We start from the raw sequence: 14,646 nt of genomic DNA on the forward strand, positions 1-14,646 counted from the left end.
ATATATATATATATATATATATATATACCGTTTTCTTAACAAAATGATTAAACTAAGCTTTCAGCAAATTTAAGGATTTAAAAAGTCCATAATTCTCTGAAATTACTCCAGATATGCTTCCCATATTTTACTCTTAACTGCTTATTTTCTTATTGAACTGGTAAAATAAACCATTATAGTCAGTGAAGCATTAACTAATACGAATTCAAAATTACATATTTAGGCTTAAGTAGTATTTTAATATTTATTTGTTTGGAATTAAGCACAAAGCGACACAATGTGCTATTTGTGCTCTGCCCACTACGGGTATCAAAACCTGGTTTCTAGCGTCGTAAGTCCGGAGACATACTGGGGGGGGGGCGATTTTAATGTAAAGAAGAAGAAATGATCGTGATAACCTTTATGTCATTGTTTCATATCTCCATTTAAATTTTGTTTTTGTCAGTTTCTGTTTTTTTGCATAAAGAAATAAAATAACTAACGATTTTAAGCTTATATTTTTTAATGTGTTCAAAATGTAATTGGTCATGCACTTAAAATTGTGAAACTTAAAAAAACAACATAAAGTCCCTTTACTATTTTATTTGAAAAATAAATTAAAGGTATTTATATCATAACTGTGTGATATTACTACATTAGTGCATATTATGATAAACTCAGATACTTTAGTGTCAAATACCAAGGAATTCTGCATAGCTTAAAAACTTACACGTATTTCCTAATCTATATTTAGACAGAGTTGTCCCATATATTAAAAAATAAAAAGTGAGAAAGGTTGTTAGATGCATGGTATCGTTTCCATGGTGATTTAATCTGCTTAGAGATATTGTGAGTACTATGGTAAAAACATTTTGGACGACGAGCTGGATAATGATTGTAGTTGTAACCAAGTTAGAAAAAAACGGCCTTTACTGTCCATGTAATGATAACAACTTTTTATTTTAGTCAGACTAGTAGTACATTTTCAGTTGTAATCATTGAAACAACTTACTTTGCCTCCGTTTCATCTTTGTTATACAGAAACGTCGTAGTTATTTCAACAGTCAGTCTTGAAATTCATCGTCGTTAATAGCATTTGCAACAATTTTACTAAGAAAATAGTTATCTTTGAAAACATGTGTAAACTAAGCAAGTATAAAACGTTTAGGAGTTACAAAAAACTGGTTGTTGTACGTGAACAAAGTTAGCCTGTATTATCTAGAATTGTTTACATCAACACCCCTGGTTTTAATTTTCAGATCAAAGAGTTTTGGTTTCAGCTCTCCTGGCCAGATGTTTTCTCTTCTTATCCGTTTATCATAAAAATCCTTGAGGTAAGTTTCAAATGAATTATTTGGAGTTTAAATATCTTTCATGTTATCTTTTAATTCAAACAAGCATTATACTATGTTGTCTGTTAACATCAAGCTTGGAGCGCAATATTTCGAAAAAGGAGAAAAACAATATAAAACGTAGGATGTAATTGAAAGTAAGTAGAAAAAAATACTCTTCAGCAAAACATAGGTTTAGAATAAAAATAAAAATGCATTAGAACATTTGAATATTCTGCACTAGGCTGCATAACCTATGTGTATAATTAAAATTAACATATTTGAAAATTCTATACTAGGCTTACCTACTTTTAAGACACACAGGCGAAAGTTTATAGAACTACGCTAGTTGTAAATAATCTCCGGATTATTTTAGAATATTAGAAAACTTTGTAGATTGAAATTTATTCAAGAACTACGCTACTGATAGTTGATAAATTTACTTTCGAGCAATGTTCGCTATTATCAACACAGCTACAGATTGATGACAGAGACCGTCAACCAATAAGATCTTTAAATGGCTTTAGATGTAGTTGTTAGATATATACATACGTATATATTTTTTCTGCCCGAAAGTTGAATAACATCAAACGTTAATTCGGAATGAAAGAATGTAAAAGTTGTATTTCTCAAAATATGTTGTTTCAAGATATTGTTTAAAATTCCTTATATTCGATCATGACTATCTGCTTCAGCCATTAATTAACAACCGGCTGTTTTTCACGCCCATTTCCTAAACATAACAAGTCAACAATAACAAAAAAAACAAAAACAAACAAACGAGGGCTTGAAAATAAAGAAAGGAAATTCGAAAGACCTAATAGAACAAAAATAATTAATTTGAATGTATATATATATATACATATATACATATGTACAGTATAAATCAGTCATTAATTTCAGTACATGCTGTTTCCGAAACTGTAAAATTGTATATATATATTTTTTTCATAAATACATATTACATCTGTCAAAACTAATAGATTTTACTCGTATATTTAAGTTTGAAATTACCTTCCTACGCATTTAGTAATATTATATTTATCGCTAAAATATAACTGGTGATCCAGTAGGTCACCACAAATATCTCTAACGTAAGGCATTTGTTTAATATCATAACTTGATACAAATCGTCTTATTGGCCCAAATATTGCTAAATAACAAAGCATTTCAGATAAGTTAGAAAAAAAAAAAACATTTGATACGTATAAACCATACGTATAAGCAATTGTTATGTTTTCAGCACACCTGTTAACTAATGTTTTAAGCCTAATGAAAAGAGTTCAAACACTATTATTTTCGCCTAATATAAATGATAATAATGCTATTGTTGTATAAATTACTTTATTTCGTCCGAAATACAAATTATAAAATAAGTTGTCATTTCTCTTTTAATAAGTTAACTGAATTTTGTTGAAACGAACTAATTATCCCAATAAAACCATGGTTTCCTTGTTTTTTAAAAATCCCAGCACATAGAAAATACTGGTGGGTTATTGTTTAGTGGCTTAAAAAATACTTACTTAATTACTCAGGTAATCTGCAGTGGAGCAACATTTTATGCTAATCTATGCTACCAGAATGTGGCAGATTACAGTGAAGACATCAAAGAACAGGTAATGATATAAGTATAGAGTATTTCTAATAAAACTTATATATGGTAACACCATTGGTACGATGATAATCTGGTGTTCAATAAATATTTTTATATGTAGACTACGTTTTCCACAACTGAATCATAGTGCAACACATCAAAAGTTTTACGTCTTTTTAAAGTAGGATGTTTCGTAACATTCTGAATTTTATTTCATCAAGAATGTAACTTAGAAACTCAGAAATAAACTCGATATGCACTACTTCTTGCTCAGGAAATTCATCCAGAAAATAACTGACAGGATATATATACATATTGCACAGAATGAATTAATAACACCAGTATTAAAATAGTAATGTAACTTTAACATGCTGTTAAAAGAGAATAAATTTAGTTTTCAATAAAGTTAATGATGGTAATTAGAAACGGCATAAAATGTTTATTATATCTTTTATAAGGACGCAAGATGTTATATTGAATTTTCTTCAGGAAGTTATAGGTAAGGTTAGATTAAAGAACTTTTGTGAATCAATTATGCAAACAAATCATCACATTATTATGTTTAAGGTTGATTGATTTGTCTTTGACTTACTTTGCATTCGCCAGTGCTGTAATTATACGTTTATGGGTTACATCCATAGCAAAAGCTTCTTAGCCTGGATTAAGCTATAATATTCTATTATGAACTAAAGTTCTTTTTTGATTAATAATTAATTACACAAACATAATTTTTGTTTTATGGAATTATTTAGTTCATTAAGTAAGCCAAGTATTCGGATGTTATTGGGCTAGTCTTGAAAGTTTCTTTAAAATTTTATGGTTTTATTGAGTTTCGTTTCGAAAAACCTGTAGAAACAATAAACCCTAGTGGACGTCTTTGGACAGTGAAACGTCTACGGACTTACAACGATAAAAGCTGGGGTTCGATTCCTCGCGGAGGACACAGCAGATAACAAAATGTGACTTTGCTCTAAAACAGAAAAGGAAGTCTTTGTTTTGTATTCTTCATTCCATTCTTGGGATTATTCCTGTGGTGAAAGAAATAGTAGATGAGTTATAGTTTTACTTATTCATCCGCTCTTCATCCATGGTTACATCATCTCTCTTCTACTGATAAAACTATTGACTCTTTGATAAATCTTTTTATCTACAGAGCGTTTAAAAGAAACCATGTGAATTTGATCGTCGTATTTCTTTTCCAAGCCAAAGTCTCTGCTTGTTTCTTTATTTGTAGTATGTATTGGAAAGTACTGCCTTTTTTTACGATGGTTCTTAGGTTTCTTATTTTTATTTGATAAAATAAGTTACTTTCTTGATAGTTTTTTATATTCTAGACAACCTTAGATTTACTGTCTTTCAACGTTGAGTTTTATGTTGGATTCTAAAAAATACCAAGATTCAATGGTCTCCCCTTTATGTGACAAACTAAAACCGCTACTTGTTTACTTTTGACCTGATTGAAATGTTTTGCTGTTGTTGTTGTTTTAACAAAAGACTGATTACAGGAGTTTTGAAAAGTTTGTGCAGAGTTCACCGTTTGTCATGATGAAACACAATTTGCCTCACGTATCTTCTCAGTCAACTTAGAATTTTGTCATATTTTAGACAGCCATCCATTTCTAGCATGTTGTTTAAATAATTTTCTTCCTATAAGCTTTGGCAATATTTAGAATAAGGTTAATTAACATGAATTACTCTGCTAAAGTAATGTTAGGATTCTATAAATGATCAATGATTTTAATGATTGGTTTCATACAAATTGAAAAATTGAACAAAACCAATCGCTAATCGTATAATTTGTAATGAATGATTGTAATGCATTGTTTTTACATCTATATAAATGATAACATATGCGGCTCCTTGCGTTTAAAATAAGCTTAAAACATTATAGAAATAAAATAAAACTGTTTAACTTGTATTGTTGAAGTTTAACATTATAGAAATAAAATAAAATTGTTTAACTTGTATTGTTGAAGTTTAACATTATAGAAATAAAATAAAACTGTTTAACTTGTATTGTTGAAGTTTAACATTATAGAAATAAAATAAAACTGTTTAACTTGTATTGTTGAAGTTTAACTTAATAAAAACAAAAATAAAGGGAAAGGAAGAAGTTTGATACTATATCGTTATGTACTTGAAACGATTTTTATAAGAATATTGAATGACGGTTTTCTTGTGTAATTTATTTTCATTTGCAGCTTTGTATAGCGATCAACAACATAGAGCACGTGAGAACAGCTCTTAAACCTTTGTTTGACGATCTTGGAATAGAAAAAATATTGAACACTATAGCAGAAAGAGAGGGAGAAAAAACAGTCAGTCAGTGTCGCACTGCTGTGAACAACTTACTTCATAATGCTGAGGAAGACATCTTATCCAAGATACAAAACATCGCTAATTCTGTAGCTGAGAAGGTATTTATCACACCAATGTTCAACAATTAATAAATCGACCGATTAACATGAATTATTCAACATCGCTAATCTGTAGCTGATAATGTATTTATCTCACTAATGTTCAACAATTAATAAATCGACCGATTAACTTGAATTACTCAACATCGCTAATTCTGTAGCTGAGAAGGTATTTATTTCACTAATGTTCAACAATTGATAAATCGACCGATCAACTTGAATTACTCAAAATGAGAAGGAATTTGAAAATAACAGTCCGTTGCGTTGTATCACCTATAATCATTTCTACAGCAGAAAATGACTTGAACTATATAGACAATATTTTGCACGTTTGTTTGCCATTCATTGTATAATAATGTTTAACCATATGATGATTATTGTAAAAATATATTAATTATCGTGTTCTTCCCAAGTAAGCTATGGGTAAAATATTTCTTAGCAATTTCTAGCATATACGACTTTAAATTAAACTATCCTGACTAAACAGTTACTGGTATTTTCTTATATTTTCATGCTTATAGTTTTCGGCTAAACTTGCCAATAATTCCATTCCAATTATGCCGTAAAGCCCGCAAAAGCACCTTTAGGCTATATCTTCATTTAATCATAAAAAGCTTAGTGTTTGGCTTTTCTTTGCATATAGACACTTGATACATTAAGAATGATTGAAATAATCATTTGATTAATAATTAATATATATTTGTTACTTTATAGATTTAATAGACGTGTGTTGTTACTTTATTAAAACCAGCTGCTGTTATAAGTTTCCTTGTTTATGAGCTCGTTGTTGTCCTAATTTAGGATCTTCTTTTTAGTAAGTTCTTTAAAATGTTAAAAAGAGAGAGAGAGAGAAAGAGGCCCGGCGAGGATTTTTGCCCCGTGTTCCGTGCTGGCTCTCGACGCCCCTCCCATCCTATTATTTTCCTACTGCACTGCCATAATTTGTTCCGTGATTCTCTGATTAAGAGGACGTTTTTAGACAAAGTTATACTTTTACTTATCTTTTCAATAGCTTAACAACTAGAGTAATCTTTCCTAATCAAGCTGTAATTTCATGCTTCTCGACACTTCCATGATTGTCATAACTTTTCGCGGGTCATGATCAGCAATAGTCCCGATATTTTCATAATTTACATATTTTCTGAACCAACTCCACATATGAACACACGCCCTTTTACAACGATGTTGTCGTCGATTTTATTTTTCACATCTCCCTAGCTGACATAACTCTTTCAACTAACCTGTTTATGAAATGTGTTCACTCCTACGTTGTTAAAATAGTGTTCCAGTTAACCTATTAATGACGTACGCTAATAATTTGAGAGTTAACATACATTTGCCGATTCTTTTCACATCTTTATAGCTAACACAAGTCTTCCAACTAACCTGTTTGTGAAATGTGTTCACACCTGCGTAGTTAACACAAGTCTTCTGATTAATCTATTAATGAAGTGTGCTCATACTTCGAGAGTTAACATACATTTGCCGATGTAAGTGTGCTTAATTCATTAATCACCACACTTACAAGATTAATATAACTTAACCAACCAAAGTGACACCTATGCATTGTTATATATTTCCAGTTGTAATCAACTTCTGATCAAAGTAAGCTACCTACATAGATCAGAACTAATAATTAACCTCGAAAGTAGCATAGCTAATTTAATACATCATTCTTAGTTATAATGATAATGATTTGAATAGACTAACATTTTAAATATCGTCGATATGCGCCATATTATCATTTATAAATTATTCCAGTATATGCCTTCATTATTATTCATCACATATATACTCAGGTCTAGCATGGGCTGGTAGTTAAGGCACTAGACTCGCAACCTGTAGGTCGCGGGTTCCAATCCAACAACCCAACATGCTCTACTTTTCAACCGTGGGGAAGTTATAGTGTGGTGTTTAATCCCACTATTCGTTGATAAAGAGTAGCCCAAGAGTTACTGTTGGGTGATGTTGACTAGTTGCCTTCCCTCTAGTGCATCACTTGACCATTAGGGACGGCGAGTCCTTGAAAAGTTTTACTCAAAATCGAACAAAGCAACAAACATATTCCCCAATGCATGCTTAAACTACTCTCATTAATACATACTGCAGGTCTACTGTCCTATTGTCATTGCACTCTTTACAGACTAAACCGTTTTTTCTTACGAAATATGCTTGTTATTATGTCGTTATCTGCTCATTATCATAATAGCTACGATGATCTTTGAGCTCTAAACAAATAGCCCCAAAAATTGCTTAAATTATAACATTCGTGTTTGAAGCACTTTTCTTCACTAAACTGTAAAACTTGAATAGAAATATCATATTCAGTGCTTAATGTTATTCACAATAAAATGAACTTTTTAACGAGTAATGAAAATATATCTTATGCAGTAATTTCGTTATGTATCGGTACGTATCGTCGATTCACGAAGCCAACATTCTTTGAATGTGTGCGTTTTATAGTATAATCTTCTAATTTCTTGAAGGTAAGGTTTTCTCTGTTAATGCTGATCTTATGCAAAAACAAAACAAACAAACAAAAACGCAACAGCAACTTAAAATTACATTTATTAAAACTGAGCCGATAACACACTGGTTGTGCGTGATACGAATACATAATACATACAGTTATCGAAATTGAATAGATCTGGAACGCTCCATACAACATTATATGAATGAATTTTTTATATGAATTTATTCAAACATAAGGAATGATCTAATTTACTTATAAATTGTATTTTGAGTTCCTTCTAAGCTTAAACAACAATACTTCGATCTGACTTTTTTTTTAGAAATACTTGTAATAGTAGATATTTTTGTGTAACCCTATTATTTTATATGACTAGTGTTTATCAGGTCTGTAATAGTTTAGCACTATTGATGCTTTGAAGTTATTATATATTCCAAGCTTCTAAAAACAGACAGAAGACTTATAACATTGAATCCTGGGTTCGATACCCGTGATGGGCTTAGCACAGATAGCCCATTGTATATCAAAACAAACAAAATAAAAGCTTTAACTGATGTAAAACAACAAAGTACTAATTTTATTCGTACAAAGTGTCAGAAGCCAAGACTTATTCGTGTGTTGTTTTTTTCTGAAAGCATCAGGTCCAACACAAACAGGAGATCCTGCTGGGCCAACCTTCCAATATTCATTTTGTCAGTCCCAATTTTCATTTCTAATATCAGTACTTCTCTTATACCAAACATAAAATATGTCATTCTGTCATATTAAAAAAGTAAAACCACCGCCATTATGCATCTTTTATAAATGTACTTATCTGTGGTCTCAAGACTAGTAATTAATATTAACATCAGAGTAATCTACCAACTTAGATAGAAAATAAAATGCAACCCGGTACTGAGTTTAACTAATTCAATATACTGTTTTTACGTTTTCAGTTTCCGGTATAAATGCTTTTGTTTCCCAAGCATCTTATGCCACCTGACCTATACGATTTTTGTTGCCAAATCTGCAACTTTTCCCATTCTATGTACGAACGTTCAGTGAGATATGTCATTCAAATTCTTGCTTTTTTTTTATCTATAGATGATATATGTATATTTTACGTATTACAATTTATCCCGGACGAGCCTCCAATTTATTACGTCACGTATTATAATTTCGAATAGTCTGAAACTGAGGTAAATGATAATTTACATTTAAAAATTAAATAAATCACGAGATGTATCCAATTTATGATACTTGCCAACAAGACTGATACATAGTTCTTTTAATACAAATATATTTTAATATACAAACAATAACACAATTTACAATAACAGGTATTACAAATAATGATCTATGTACAAAAGTTTTACAAAATTATAAACAATATTTAGCCCTTTATTTGGTCTGGAACTTCCTTGATATCTTATCGAGGGTTCACGATGAGCGAATTAATTTTGAGTAGATGTAGATATAACTCACTTAACAGGGAGCTAGCTATTTCTGTGTTTTTCATTCTTCACTAGTTTGTAAGCCGAAATATTCACCGTTAAAGATAAAAAAATGTTTTCGTAAAAATACTAATGTCCGATGTGAATCCGCTGAAGTTAAATGGTTTGTAATATTCGAAATATTTAAACATTCCCGGTCAAATATCTGAAGTTCTCGATTGATAAGCGTTATAACAATCACAGTTATAGCTTCTGAGGTTTATAGCACACCAACTATAGCAAACCAATAATATATATGTATACTGTCTTTTGGCTCGTCGCGTTGGTTATAGTTATAGGCGTGAGTATAGTTTCTCGAAATTTCAGCTTACACAACAATACAAACGCTACACTAATGTTTACGTAAACACATATATTGTTGATTCTTACACTCGAGAAGTTTCTACAATTTTAGTGAATAGACGGGAATTTCGCAATACAGATTTAATAGTATAATTTATGTACATTTCTAAATATAAATTTAACTTATAGAAACATCGATATTAAAATAGATATATGATAGTAAACCCGTCACATATATGATATAGATATAAAGCAGGCACGATTGTGTAGAGCAACTAAGGAGTTTCAGAAACTCAGCAAATTAGACGAAACCTATCTGACTGAGTATTCTTACCATATTTTCTGGCAAAAAATAAATAAATCTTACGTCAGAGAATTCCACCCTTTCATTGGTAGGCAAGAACAAACAAAAACACATGTAAACTATAATGTGATTAAAGCTATAAATAAGAAGAATTAGGTAACATCGCCGTAAGGCAGAAAAAAATGTGGACAACGTTTTGATCAAGAAAAGTTGAACAAGTCGTGTATTTAATTCATGTTAATAATATTCGTTTATTTAATTCATGTTAATAATATTCATTTATTTAGTTCATGTTAATAATATTCGTTTATTTAATTCATGTTAATAATATTCATTTATTTAATTCATGTTAATAATATTCGTTTATTTAATTCATGTTAATAATATTCATTTATTTAATTCATGTTAATAATATTTTATTGTCACGAATAGATAAACTATTAAAATGTCTGTATGTTAGTAGAGTATGCAGCAGCGAAAACAATACATTAAAAACTCTATCAAGACGAATTATTATTATAATAACATTCGTCTGTAAAAGTACAAGGGCATATGGTGGAAACAGTGAAAAAAACAGGGTAGTTTAGTAATCCTTCAAACGCTTGGAATAACGACCGAATTTTTCTCCACTACCACTTTAATTAACAGTAACTTTATGTCTGCAGGATATAAAAACAACAACACTTATTCTGAAAAACGAGAAGATAACCACATATCCTGACCTATTATCAGAAAATATTCGCAGCTATATATTGATAATTGCCAGAAAGGTGGTTCAAGAATGAAACTGGTTTATAAATATTAATATTTTGTTTAAGATGCGGCCGGATATCAAAACTCATATCTTTCACTTGGCTTGGACCCCAGAAAAAATGGAGGCAGATGTTGTAAGTAATAGTTACACGGTATTATGATTTATAGAAAACTTCCTAATAACACAGGCCTGCGAATTTAAACTTCATAAAAGTTTTTTTGGTTTTAATAATGAATTTTCCATAATTCACCTACGCATATTTCGAAAATAATATGACCAGCATTAATCACCAATTATGCTGATGTTTCACCTTCCATGATAGTTCCTCTCCACGTCCCCCATATCTTGAAAGATTTCCAGACGTTTCATATTGAAACAACCCCTATCATAATTGCTATTGACATCAGATTCAGAATCAGATGAAACTGTATCAAGAGTCTCCGGTGGAGTAAGTACAGGTACATCAAGTTCATGAGCAACAGGTCTTATAGCAGATTGGAGGTTCAGATAAGAAATTTCCTTTTTATTTAGAGTGTTGTAGCCTTACGCGTTACATGAGCAAAAATAGCAGTCGTCTCCGTGGTTTCTAGGCTCATGCTAGATCATTGAAATTCCAAAATGCAAAGAATTTTTCTTACCTTTAGTCTATTGTTTCAACTATTCGACACAAACGGTGCAAACGTTGTGCGAAGCCTATGGTTTGTCTTGGTCCCCAAGTTTTATTACAAAATACAAGTAATACGCTTGTTTGACGAATTCTGTAATATTTTGCCTTTGTTTTTTTACAAAAAATTTACCACAAATACAACAGAATATGTTTGGGTCATTTACACAACCTCTCGTTTCCATAGCGACGAATAAATAATATTGAAAAGAAAAAATAATGTCAAAGTGCATGCACAAACAAATACTTTCCAGAAATGACACGTCATGCGACATGTTAACCGTCTATATACTAGCGGCGTGTTTCTCGTGGGTTCTAGGACGATTGATAAGACTCTCACATCGCGATTGGTCTAAAGAACTCAATAGCCAGTGGTTGTCAACTTTTTAAGCATAACGAAATGTGACCCGATTTCAATAAAAATGATTCACTTTTGTAAAAGTAAAATGCCGTTTTGTGAAAATTCTGTACGTGATGGAGAAAATGGATATCATGTTCGGATTCAGCGTGCGTAAATTACTGTACAAGATGTAATAATTTCAAAACAATAAAACCATCGCAGGCCTGTGTAATTAATCAATGAATAGCGAATTGTGCCTAAAAGTGAAAAAAATATAACGTAATTAAGAATTAAAATATGTAATTCATTCCTCAGGTAAATTGAGTATAATGCTTTAAAGTTTTTATTAACTTCTTCTTGCTCTACACCCGTACTATAAGTTTCTTTTCAAATATTTTTCCTTTAACTTTGTGATTCATTTGAACACAAAACGCTTTAGATTTCAAGGCTCGTGACCAGCTCATATTGTAAGGCAGAAACTGTAATCTATAGAAGTTGTATATTTCGATAATGTGTTATCAAATGATCTAACAGCAAAAAAATAACATGTAAATATCCTACGATAGCACTTCTGTATAAAGAGTCGAAAAATCGCTAATTATTGGTCAGAACAAACATGATGATGAGTTTTTCAGAATAAAGATAAAACTTAAATTTTGCAAAAATAAACCTAAGCTAATTTTTAAATATATTTTAACAAGTGAGATTTTTCATTCTAAAGTGATAAACTGTATAGGTATCAATGTGATATAATTCTAAATTCTCCTTTCAAATAAATATTCTCAATTTTATCTGAAGAAGACTAACATTTTGAATGATTTAACGATATTAATGATTTAACATTTAGGAACAAATTCTCTTTCAACTCCAATGACAAATCACATTACATCTTCAAATATTAACAACTGTTTTCCTGCAAAAAAACATAACTAACGGTTAAGAACGTATAGCTGTGTATTCTGTCAAACATTCCGACTACACATTGTTGATGATAATCTCTCCCAACAGGCTCCACTATTAGATTACTTAGACAGTAATCTGAAGACCCTTTACAACAGTCTGTTTCGCCCTAACTTTGATCGCATTCTGGAATCCATTTGGAGAATGGTGTTACAAGAACTCACCTTTACTGCTAGGAATAACATCGGGGTAAAGTACAAGAGTTCCGAAATGACGTAACGTGTAGTGACGCTTTAAAGTGTGAAAGTTTTAAAGTTCCTCAAAAGTGGTAAAATTAAGTTCGTGAGAAGTTACTTACTTAAATATTGCAAACTTCAAACCGAATACACTAAAGAAGTTAAATACGTTATATTAAAATAATTTTGAAACCTCAACACATTGTTATATTCCTTGTCGCCACGTCCAGTTGTACTCCATCTGACAGTCGTGCATTTTAAGAATAGTTCTGCAGCGTAGTTTCCATTGCATATGGCTTTGTTGTAAGGTTTTCATGTCCAAAGTACACCACTACTCTCGACTTGCTTTCCCTAAGCCATCTAGTGTAAACAAACGACGATTTTTCAGCGCCTGTTTAACAATCAAATCGCACAGAAACCCAAGTAGACTTCACTCAGTATGTCTTCGAATGGAATAGCATGAATGGTAATACCTTTTCATTTTCCAACTATTTAAGGTTGACCAGATATGTCATGGAAGCACATGTATACACGTAACATGTTTCGTTTTTTTACGCAGAGATCCTTCTTTATTATGTTGCATATTTTTTGTTCATGGATTCTCATCTGTTACACGACGCCGCACTTTGCTTACCACGACTGTGGTGCAACTTGTATCAGGTCTCTTTCTGGATGGTTGTGTTGCCCAAGTTGATCCATATTCCTTTGTTTTACAATGCCATTAAGTGCAAGGGATGTCACCATCTTAAAATTCTAAACCCCTTATTTCAGCACATCTTTATGATCTGAATGTATGAATATTTTGCGTCGGAAAGGACGGTTACGTGTCCTTCTCAAAAGCAATCACTTTTCGATGGCATCACACAACTTACATAATGTCAAATAATGTTAACATTTACTTCTGATACTTACAGTTCTAGTGCGACTCTGTATCGGTGGTTATTGTCACATGACTTACTGAATTACAAGTTCAAAATATTTTTAATATAACGTACTCAACTCTCTGTATGACCGCCTTTTTAAAATTTATATATCTACAACGTTAAATGTTGATTTTATAATGCATCTAGTTTAATGTCTAGCAATAAATCTGAACGTTTGGTTGGTACATTTGTTTTTAATTGCTCAGATTGAATAAAAGCTCTGGTAAACTACTTAAACTTAATTCATAACATCTGGCTCACAATGCATATATGCATGCTTACATATCTTTGTTTAAATAATATAAACACTAAGTATTTTACTCAAACTATGTGCAAGCTGCTAAACGAGCGTGATTGCATATTAAGTAGAGAAATATTCCATCTACAAAGTTACACAAAGAACTCATCATCAGAAACCTGAGATATTTCATTACATGCCTTCATCGAACAATAATCACGTGCGCTTAGTTTAATGTCATTGTTTTGTCAAGTTTGTTAAGAATTGATTAAAATCACGAAATACTATACGTCTGCCAGATTACAATGTTTCTGTTTATTTCTGTCCTAAAATAAGGATTTTAGTGACTTATTCGATCACAATATAGAACTATAATAAGTTTAATACTATCAGATGTATAAAAATGGCATATACATATATATGAAGGTGATTATTATTACTACTTCAGCTTACGATCTTAAACTCTGATTTTTGATAAACGTTTTGTCCCTCTGTGGGACAACAGTAAGTCTACGGACTTACAATCCTACAATCCGGAGTTCAATTCCCCGCGGTGGACACAACAGATAGCCAAATGTGGCTTTGCTCTAAAAACAAACTAACTAATTATGCGTTTCAACTGCGTTAATGTCCTGTTAAAGTTGTATTAAGAAATTTATTTGAACTATCACCACGTTTTTTTTTAGTTTTTTTAATTACACAAGCTTTCGGCTCAATTACC

At 31.1% G+C, this 14,646-nt stretch overlaps 1 protein-coding gene across 1 annotated transcript in view; it reads left to right on the forward strand.

Annotated features, from left to right (window-relative positions):
* The window catches only part of LOC106465946 (BAI1-associated protein 3-like), a 58,821-nt gene that overhangs the window by 25,791 nt on the left and 18,384 nt on the right, over nucleotides 1–14,646 (forward strand). The window contains exons 18-22 of the mRNA XM_022393903.1: nucleotides 1,239–1,313; nucleotides 2,846–2,926; nucleotides 5,106–5,321; nucleotides 10,689–10,757; nucleotides 12,637–12,777. Coding sequence (XP_022249611.1) covers nucleotides 1,239–1,313; nucleotides 2,846–2,926; nucleotides 5,106–5,321; nucleotides 10,689–10,757; nucleotides 12,637–12,777 — 582 coding nt within the window. The remainder of the gene's footprint in view (nucleotides 1–1,238; nucleotides 1,314–2,845; nucleotides 2,927–5,105; nucleotides 5,322–10,688; nucleotides 10,758–12,636; nucleotides 12,778–14,646) is intronic.

Source organism: Limulus polyphemus, unplaced genomic scaffold (genome assembly GCF_000517525.1).
Source record: "Limulus polyphemus unplaced genomic scaffold, Limulus_polyphemus-2.1.2 Scaffold2100, whole genome shotgun sequence".
In the NCBI taxonomy this organism is placed as follows: Eukaryota; Metazoa; Arthropoda; class Merostomata; order Xiphosura; family Limulidae; genus Limulus; species Limulus polyphemus.